Genomic DNA, 10,478 nt, shown 5'->3' on the forward strand with positions numbered 1-10,478 from the left:
TTACTGTCGTAGGTAGTTATTTGTGAATGTATCCATTTTTATATACAAACCTATTTTGCTCATTGAGAAAATGTTCTTTCACTACTTTTGATGAATAATTGTACACCAGCTCAGTCTGACACTGGACTTTTTTGCTCTTTTTTTTTTTTTAGAGTTTATCATAATTAGAGAGTCAAGTGACCATTTTTAAACATTGAACTCCAGAGTTTGTCTTGGTCATCCTCTAGTACTTCATCAGTGGTCAACAGAACACTGTCGAAAGGATGCTGATGTTGGACTGTTCTCAGTTCAGCAGTGACGCTGAGGTGTTTAAAAACTCCAGCAGCACTGCTGTATTTGATCCACTTATACCACCAGCAGTATAATAACCCACTACCCAGATAATAGCCAATCTGTGGGTGCAAGGAGTATAATAATTAAGTATAAAGTCAGTACCGATACATATGTAGTGCCTAAATGTCACAAAAAAATCAAAGTAAAACACGAATGCAACCATAAGATTTAATAAGTGTAAAATTAATGCTGATTTTGGAGCTCTTTTGGAGCAGGTGTCCCAATACTTTTGTCCGTATCGTATATAATGTTACATACTATATTGTTAAAGTTCAGAACGAATATAAACACTGCATTAAAGTGTTTTTTTTTTAATGGTTTATTCTAAATCTGTACCTCTCTACTTTCAGGCCACAGAGGCCACGCTGGGACAGAAAGCAGCAGCCACTCAGCAGAAAGCTGTTTTTGTGCAGCTCCAACTACAAAGGCAGCTTTCATGTCAGGATATACTGAGTAGTACATTAGATTGCATAATTCTGCATTACAATGAGCACTGTTCATTGGGTTATTGGGGATTAGTGTTTAGGATATTTATTGTCCTTAACGTTGTTTTGTTGCCGATTAAAGCCACAGATTGTTGTAATGCAGTAAAGTTACTGTAGTTACAGTATGATGTAACTGACCATACATTTCTCTGAATAACACAAAATTAATATAAAGAGAGAAAGAAAATATACCAGACTGTGCACAAATCAGAGACCACACTTTGACACAAATTTAGAATTTCACTGAAAAGTTAATTTATTTCAGTTTAGTCCAAAATGTAAAAAAAAGTATTTTATGGATATGTGAATTTCATTTTTCAGCAGGCCTTGGCACACTGTCCACACTGCCAAAAGTAACAATGGGTCTTCCAATTTTCTGAGACACTGATTTTTGGGTTTTCATAGGCTGTAAGCCATAATCATCAACAATAACATAAATAAACATTTAAAATAGTAATACATCTATATAACATGAGTTTCACATTTTGAACCGAATAACTGAAATATAGTACTTTTTATTTATATTAATTTTGTTTGAGATACACTAGTATAACTGTTATTAACTGTTATTAAAAACAGTACATCCAACAGGCCCTTTTCAGGGTTAATGTATGGAAGAAAAGAACAGATGAATGGACTGATCCAGTACATGGAAAGAAAGATGTGTTGATAAATAGACAGATGCATGGATGGAAGCATGGATATAAAGATCTTAAAAAAAAACAACAATAAGAGACCACTTCAGTTTCTAAATCAGTTTCTCTGATTTTGCTATTTATAGGTATATGTTTGAGTAAAATGAATGTGGTTGTTTTATTCTATAAACTACAGACAACATTTCTCCCAAATTCCAAATAAAAATATTGTCATTTAGAGCATTTATTTGCAGAAAATGAGAAATGGCTGAAATACCAAAAAAGATGCAGAGCTTCTAGACCTCAAATAATGCAAACAAAAGCTCAAGTTCATATTCATTCAGTTTTAAGAGTTCAGACATCAATATTTGCTGGAATAACCCTGGTTTTTAATCACAGTTTTCATGCATCTTGGCATCATGTTCTCCTCCACCAGTCTTACACACTGCTTTTGGATAACTTTATGCTGCTTTACTCCTGGTGCAAAAATTCAAGCAGTTCAGCTTGATTTGATGGCTTGTGATCATCCATCTTTCTCTTGATTATATTCCAGAGTTTTTCAATTAGGTAAAATCAAAGAAACTCATTATTTAGGTGGTTTCTTGTTTTTTTGTTTCCAGAGCTGTATATTGTAAAACTCACACTTTTTTATCTGCCTGACCAACAGCATAAATTCATGCAATTGTTTGTCAGCACTGTATATCAGAGTGCAGTAGCTGTGAACAGAGGGAGTGCTCCAGTGTAAGTAGGGCAAAAGGAAGGTACAACTTGTAAAATAGTTACTAAATGAGAAGGAAGTGGCTAGTTTTATGGCTTTACTGACACACTTTCAGTGCACTTTTTTCAGTATTATTTTCAAACCTGTTCAGTAATTAAATCCATGCTATTTTACTTGCAAACGAAACTCTTTCTCTTGTTTTTTTTTCTGTATTGCATGTGGTGGTTTTTTTTTTCTCCTGGTGGGTTCAGGTTATTGGAGCTCCGGAGTGACAGTTAACTGTGTTAGAAAGTTGGAGAGCGTGCATATTAGATTTTGTAATCGTGCCAGAAGGGCTGCGGTACAATTGGATTTGAAAAGATCAGACAGAAAGCACTGGCAGTGTTTCAGAATACAAATTATATTTCATATTTGACAGTTATTGACACACAGCAGTCAATGTGAAATGTGCAAATGAGATTTGTAGCTAAAAACGTGGGCGAAGTGAGAACTGCGTCAGGTGGTCGGTGGGCCAAATGGTCATCTAGGGCCAGGCGAGAGAAATTTGATGATTGACGATACCCGTCCAAGTCACGTTATTAAATTGATAAATAAGATATTGAGTTATTGTTCTAATTCTGAGGCTCTGAACATCCTGTTCTCATAGTCAACGTGTTGGACACAGGAGTGGTGTTGGGCAGACGACAAGGTCTACAGGTTTCCAGTGGTCATTATTGTACATACCAACAGTGTTTGGAGGAGGGAGAATTATAAAAACATGTACTGGCTGTTAGATTACTAAAGCTTCACCTATAATAACTGATTAAAAGAAACCTTTACTGGGTGTCTAGGCACAAAGGTGCCCAAATTTCAGCATAAGACTGGACATTATACTGTATATAGTGTACATCCTGGCATTTTTTCAATCAACTTTATGAAGTAAATTGCTAAAATGGCTTTCAGTCAACAGCTCTCAGTTCTGTCTCAGTGTTTGAGAGCATTAGTTGTAAAGTTGTGAAGAGGTAGAGTTGGTATATAGTGAATAACTATATTTGAGTAATATTCTAATCCATAACCAGGGTTCCTGTGGGTCCTTAAAATGACTTAAAATGTCTTAAAATAAAGTTGTCTTAAATTGTCTGTAAATTAGCTGTATGTATTATTTTTAAGACAGCGTGTTTAATGCCGGTGGGGAAACTCAGTGGCCTCAGAGACTGTGGACAGGACCGTCCAAACATTTGTGTTTTTTTTTTTTTGTTGCTGTTTTGCAAACAGATGTGTACATATTTTTTCAACTTATTGGCTTGGGACAGGCTTTTCATGTTGAGCTAATTAATAATGAAGACTGCTTTAAGTGTTCTTTCATTATTATCTTTATGGTTCCTACATGCTGTTCAGTGTTTTGTTTAACATAATGTAACGTTACATATGTTATGTTTCCTCTAGATCTGTTCTGCATCACAATGGAAAAAAAGGGGTAAATAGAAAACGTTAAGTTTTGATTTACAATACAATAAATTATTTTCTACCAAAGAAATGAAGACTACATTTTTGGGCCTGAAATTTTATTTATTGATGTCTTAAATTTGACTTTTAAAAAGATGCAAGGATCCTAATATTATGGCAAGAACTATTCAGTTGAGTAAATCCTAAAAATTTAAAGAACTTTTAAAGTATCGTTATGATGAAACTGGCTCTCATCAGGACCACCACAAGCACGTAATACCAAGAGTTTTCTCTGTTGCACAGGATTGTCGGATTATCAGAGATAACATGCTCAGAAACCACAAGTTAACAACACCTCAGATAAGGGGTGCACGTAAATGCAAATTTACAGAGTATTTTGGTTTGTTTTTTAAACACTTTTAAGTTACTACATGATCCCTACATGATTTTGATTAAATAAATTTGATCCCTTATGTGTTCCCTCACAGTCTGGATGACTTCAGCATTCATTTACATTGTAGTAAAAAAAAATTAAAGAACATTCAACATGAAGGCGTGTCCAAACTTTTGATTGGTACTGAATTTGAGTGTTCATGAACTTGTGTGTATATAAACAATGACCTGACTGGGTTCAGTTCATGATCCAGATACAGTATGGCTGAAGAATGGTAGCCATGCAGGTAAGTGTGTTGAGTTAAACCCTGTCTTTAAATACCCATTAACTCACAAAGTAAGAAACACAACACTTGTGAAATTACTATTAACTGCTAATCAGCAATATTAATGAGTAATGAGAGATTACCTATTTGTGTGAGAGATTTGTTTGTCTTCTCCTGCTGTAGATCGGCTTGCTCAAATACAGCCGGAGCAGGGATCTGGGGGAAGGGAGGAATAAAAGGAGAAAAGTGATTGAGGGAGTTCTTTGTGTGGCACCATGCATAGCTTTGGTGTTGTTCTGGGTAAAGCCCTGGCGGTGGGGAGCTCCTCCACTGAGGTTGTTCCCATCAGCTGGGGGAAAGACTTTCTTTCTCAAAGGCTTTGTGCTCTGGAGGGCCAATGGAGCAGCCATGGAGACCCGAATGCTTTGTTGACCAGTGCAGTCTACCTGCAGGGCCTTGTTCTCACAGTGTGTCTGTGTCTGTGGTTTGGTTTAGTTTAGTTTGGTTAATTAATCTTTTTTTAGACCCCAGTGCTCGCCTGATGAGCCTGTGATCGAGTAGAACAGCAGATTTGGAACCATTGTCTTGTTCTGTTTCTCTACACAGTGTAAACTGTGGCATGTGCCTGGGATTAGAACATTTCACTGAGGATTACTTTTTAGCAGCACCCCAATGGCAGTTTGCTTGCAGGAGAACTGTGGAGGGTCTGAGCGCTAATCCTGCCTGCTGCTTGGCTAAAACGCACTCAGTCAACACGTCTGTGAAGGCGATTTCATGCACGGAGAGTTGACAGCGGCTTCTCGTTGCAGTAGCACTGCTGCTAACCTCGGTGTCCTCTGTGTGAGTTGGGGTAAGTTATCATTTTCCCCCCTTTTATTGATCACCACTCATAATTTTTGCATAATGCAAGGGTTGAGATGCTAATACATTAATTAGAATGGGTTTCGGAGTGAAATTGTTCATTTTGCAGCAACGTCCATCAACTTAAAACACCAAAAGTAGAGTATATCAGCGCTGTCCAATATAAAAAACAAGTATCTTTAAATCCTTCTAAACTTTCAATGGAAGTCAATGTATAAAGAGTTTATTACAGGTCATTCTGAAGTATTTTTATAAATCTGTTCATCACAAAATTTTGGCACAGTGTAAGGGAAAGTTTGTCTGTTCAAATTATGTAGTAAACTAAAAAGCAACAAAAATGGAGATTTAATTGGACAGCAATAAAATGTACAGTCATGTAGTCACAGTGGTGGTAAAATAAATCAAGGATCACTATTTCTACAACACAAATCGGCCTATATATATATATATATATATATATATATATTGAGCATTTATTTGCGAAAAATGAGAAATGCCTGAAGTAACAAAAAAGACCTCAAATAATGCAAAGAAAACAAGTTCATATTCATAAAGTTTTAAGAGTTCAGAAATCAATATTTAGTGAAAAACCCTGGAGTTTTCATGCATCTAGGCATGTTCCCCTCCACCAGTCTTACACACTGCTTTTAAATAACTTCATGCCACTCATGGTGTAAAAATGCAAGCAGGTTTTCAATTTGGTAAAATCTAAGAAACTCATCAATGTTAAGTGCTCTCTTAATTTTTTACACGTTTAAAAACTATCCGTGTGTATGTGTAAGTTTTACATGAAATGTACATTTCTGGGGACTACTTTGCCTAACAGTACCTTACACACACCTCTCCATTGTTAATGTGTTAAAAAATACATTTGTCAAATGTCAAAACCTTCACAAAACATCTGTGCAACAATGTCTAAGGTATCAGCAAAGAATTAGTAACAAAGCAGCTTTTAATTAGCATTAAACATCTCTATTCAACACCACTGTAAACAACTCTGACCTTAGTTTCACTCAGGGGAAAATCCACTGATTACTCATTACTTCATTTTATGCATAATTAAATGCATTAGAGTGTTTTGGGTAAAACCTTCTGTTCTGTTTTTAAGAATAAGTAGTTTTTTCCTCTATTCAGTGTTGTGAAAATTGTGGTCACTTTGCGTTAAATGGTTTATGGTCTTATTGTATTTAAATGTGAAGTAGTGTTACTGCTGTGGACACTGGTCGTAAAGTAGCTAGCTATGCTAATCCAACATTCCAGCAGGCTATTTTACATTGTTTACAGCTGTTTATATTGTTAATAGCCAACAGTCCTTTAAACACAACACAAAAAGATGGAAGAATTGGACATCAACGCCACTCTGAATGCCTCTCTGAATATCTCATCTTTCCCATTTGCTTAAATACTTAAATAATACTATTAATAGATCAATAGATGTTAAAAAAATGCTTTGCTGAAAAAAAAAAACAGTTTTGCAAAATGATTCATTTACCCCAAGTGTGGCTGATTAGACAAGACATATTCAGTGTCTAAAGTGAGCTTCTTTAGTTTTGCACTGCAGGTACGAGGCTAATGAAGCTAACAGGAAATGTGAGGCTCTGTCACAGCTTTTCTAAAATTATTTTATATTATCCTTGTAGCTCAACTGCAAAAATAAGAAAGAAGCAAACCTCACTCACCAATCATGTCTTGGAAAATCAGCAACATATGGGGTAAGAAAAAAAAACACTGTACAAACTTTTATTTTGAAAATGGGATCAGTATTTCCTCTAGGATTATTTTAGCAGTGCTGACAGTGAGAATTGATGGACACCAAAATAAAATTATTAAATATAATAATAATTAGATGATTAAATAAAATAAAATATAAAAAGTATTCAGCATTACTATCACACTTGACATCAATGTTCTTTGTTTACTGCCTCTCCACAAAGATACGAGCTGTCCGGATCTAGAATAGTAATGTTAGTTGAGGTAACTTACTGTAGCTTTAGCATTTGTTTGTTTACCAAAAGACTACTTTCTGTAGTCTAGATAGCTTTTCAAATGTTCTTCTCAACTCTATAACCTCAACTCTTTTTTTTCTCTCTCTGTTATAAGGTGCATATCGTCGCTGTCCTATGAAAAACACTTATCTCCAATTTTGTCGGTTTTTAGTTTACTACATAATTTTAACAGAAAAACTGTCCCTTACACTTTGCCAAAAATTTCATAATTAACAGACCAACAGAAATACTTCAAAATGACCTGAAATAAACTCTTTTTACATTGACTACCATTGAAAGTTTACAAGGTTTTTTCTCTCTCCTGTAAAGTTGCTGTTTTTGAGATAAGTGTTTTTCATTGGACAGCGACGCTTTTCAATAAAAATATGAAGATCCAAAACAGCTTTTCAGGAAATATATAAAACTCTTATCTTTCTTGGAAATCAATGTATAAAAAGTGTATTTTAGGTAATTGTGGAGAATTTCTATTTGTCCATTCATCAAGAAATTTTGACACAGTATAAGAGACAGTTTGTTTGTTCAAATTATGTAGTAAAATAAAAATCGACAAAAAAAGGAGATAATTGTTTTTCATTGGACAGCAGCAATACAGACAATCGAAGACTGGGTTGTAAACGTGATTAAATTATATTTTATAAAATTTTAAAGCAGCCACAGCAATTCTAAGTAGTGCACAATAAATAAATGTACTTTATATATATTGGAAACACTGGAGATTACTGAAAAAAAAAACTTTCTTGCCAAAATCCATTCAAAAATACATTAGTTTTGTTGGACTGTTGAGAAAATGTGTTGTGATGTAAAGTATGACCTCTTTTTACTTTTATATTGAAGTTGTAAATTCTTCTTTTTTTTGTTTCTCTCCCATTAAGGAATGTTGCAGTTCATCCAGAAGCACATTCATGATCACATAGTGGAACGCAGGATTCGCCGGACACGGCTCGTGACCAAGGATGGCCACTGTAACATTGAATTTGGCAACGTTTATCATCACAGCCACTTTGCGTACTTAATGGACTTTTGGACCACCTTTGTTGAGATTCGGTGGCGCTTTGTTATCCTTTCCTTTGTGACTGCTTTCACTGGAAGCTGGTTCGTCTTTGGTTTGCTTTGGTATTCGATTGCAAAGAGCAACGGGGACTTGGAGGCTCCTGATGGTCATACAAAGTGCATAGACAACATACATGGTCTCACAACTGCCTTTCTTTATTCTTTAGAGACCCAGACAACCATTGGCTACGGTGGGCGAGCTTTGACGGGGCACTGTGCTGGAACAGTGGCCCTTCTCGTCATCCAGTCGCTCATAGGCGCCATCATAAACTGCTTCATGTGTGGCCTGATTTTGGCCAAAATATCTCTGCCTAAAAAGAGAGCCAAGACCATTACCTTTAGCAACACTGCGGTGATCTGCCTCAAGAAAGGAAGCCTCTGTCTGCAGATCCGGGTGGCTAACCTGCGCAAGACTCTGCTCATCGGCAGCCAGATTTACGGAAAGCTCCTGAGGACCACCATCTCAACAGATGGAGAACCCATCATTCTGGACCAGGTGAACATTGAGTTCTTGGTGGACGCTGGCAAGGATAACCTGTTCTTCGTGTGCCCCTTGACGCTGTACCATGTGATCGACAACTCCAGCCCCTTTGCAGAAATGGCGGCGGACACCATCCAGCACCAGGAGTTTGAGCTGGTGGTCTTCCTGGATGGAGTTGCGGAGTCCACCAGCTCTTCCTGCCAGGTACGCACCTCCTTCATCCCCCAAGAGATCCAGTGGGGTTACAGCTTCCTGCCCATCATTTCTCGGACCAAAGGGGGCAAATACAGAGTGGACTTTTCCAACTTCTCCAAGACCGTGCCGGTGGTGACTCCGCACTGTGCCTGCTGCTATCTGAACCAGCGCAACAGCAACCTCATACTTCACCAGCACAGTCGACAGGGCATTGATAACCCTGGGTTTGAAGTGATTGCCATTGATGATTCAATTGACAATACTCAAATGTGACAGTATACAAAAAATGCTCTCAAATGGAAATTCTACAAATTTCTCAAATGGTTTGCATAAATAAGTGCAAAAAAACACATTCTAAACAGTGGTGGTAAACAGAAACAGATGTTTGAACCCTCTGACCCTCTGATTTTTGCTGCCAAGAAAGGGGGGGGGCAGTGGGTTTGGAAGAAGCACTGGGTGATGTATGGGTTTAGAGGCAAAACAGGAGAGGGAGAGCTGATTGGCTTAGCTGTAGCAGCAGCAGTGTGCCTCTGATAGCGGTGAGATCCAGTTGATTGAATTATTGTGATGTGTCTGCGTACCAAAGTACTCAGAAATATTTATAAAAATTTTAAGCAGGACTGGTATGTTTTATTACTTCACAAGAACACATTTGAGCTATTAATGAAAAAAAAAATATGGTTTTAGGCTTCATTGAACAAAATGTTTTTACACCAAAAATGATTATAAATTGGAAAATAAAGAAAATAAAAGGAGGCATGTCAAAGAAAAACTATTGTGAAGAAACATATTGAAAGAAACACATACATCTTGGCAATTTATTCAAATTTTATTGAAATGTTTGAAAAATTGGTGGAATTTACCTTCAATTTGCGATTCTCCGGAGTCTTGTGGATGTTTGAAGTCAAGACTGTTGTGACTCAAGACAAGATCCTGCAAAAAAAAAAAATGGAACCAACCACATGGAAGTGAATAATGCTATAAGCTAAAATCTATGCTAATGCTACGGACTACTGGGGTGTTGGCTACCTGTGCTAACTTTTAATCATTCAAGTTCCTCCATTTCACATTCACAGACAATTCAAATGCACACCAAAAGCTTTGAGAGCGCGAGAGAGTGAGCGCCTCATCGCAGATGTTGAAAGGAAGTGCTCGGTGGGTGTCCGTAAGAGGATTATAGCAGAGGTTAGGTTTGAATAAGTGTTTGAGTGAAGGCATAACGCCAGGATGTGAAGGCCTAAGCATTGTTCTTTCAGTACTATTCTTTGGAATAAAGACATTTACATAACATTAATGTATTGTAAGTCATTGTGCTGTACACACACCCTTACTGTATTCTGCATGGGATTGCCTTCTAAAGAGCCGCTGCTGCTGCTGCTGCTGGGCTTGTGCTAATGCAGTTAGCTGTTCGTTGCACCCGGGGCCTTCGCTGCTGAAGTGAAACCGACAGGCTGGAAAATATGAAGCAGGCTGTGAGTGTGGTAATAACACTGCTAATTTTTAAACTCTGTCAAGATTTTAAAAAGGTTATCTTGGAAGAATTTGCTAACCCGCAGGGGCATTTTTAATGATTTAGAAAGCATTAAGAGCTTTGGAGCTCTTTTTAACTTCTGCTGCTGATGCAGAATTG

At 37.0% G+C, this 10,478-nt stretch overlaps 1 protein-coding gene across 2 annotated transcripts; it reads left to right on the forward strand.

The window, feature by feature from the left end:
• The first annotated feature begins 4,495 nt into the window (after positions 1 to 4,495).
• On the forward strand, positions 4,496 to 10,142 carry kcnj1b (potassium inwardly rectifying channel subfamily J member 1b). Of its 2 annotated transcripts, XM_049469097.1 has the most exons (3): positions 5,017 to 5,105; positions 6,757 to 6,828; positions 7,995 to 10,142. In XM_049469097.1, the coding sequence occupies exons 2-3, from the start codon at positions 6,801 to 6,803 to the stop codon at positions 9,119 to 9,121; spliced, it is 1,155 nt and encodes a 384-aa protein (XP_049325054.1). In that variant the 5' UTR covers positions 5,017 to 5,105; positions 6,757 to 6,800; the 3' UTR covers positions 9,122 to 10,142. The 2 variants fall into 2 exon arrangements, with proteins under 2 accessions (XP_007244775.3, XP_049325054.1); XM_007244713.4 differs by lacking the exon at positions 6,757 to 6,828 and having other exon boundaries at positions 4,496 to 5,105.
• Positions 10,143 to 10,478: the final 336 nt, after the last annotated feature.

The sequence above is a fragment of the Astyanax mexicanus genome, chromosome 20, assembly GCF_023375975.1.
Source record: "Astyanax mexicanus isolate ESR-SI-001 chromosome 20, AstMex3_surface, whole genome shotgun sequence".
In the NCBI taxonomy this organism is placed as follows: domain Eukaryota; kingdom Metazoa; phylum Chordata; class Actinopteri; order Characiformes; family Acestrorhamphidae; genus Astyanax; species Astyanax mexicanus.

Excerpts from the sequence above, each read along its gene's own strand:
- kcnj1b (XM_007244713.4), top strand. The coding sequence starts at position 5,030 with ATGCACGGAGAGTTGACAGCGGCTTCTCGTTGCAGTAGCACTGCTGCT. Across the intron at positions 5,106-7,994 it reads TGTCCTCTGTGTGAGTTGGG|GAATGTTGCAGTTCATCCAG; the intron begins GTAAGTTATCAT and ends TCTCCCATTAAG.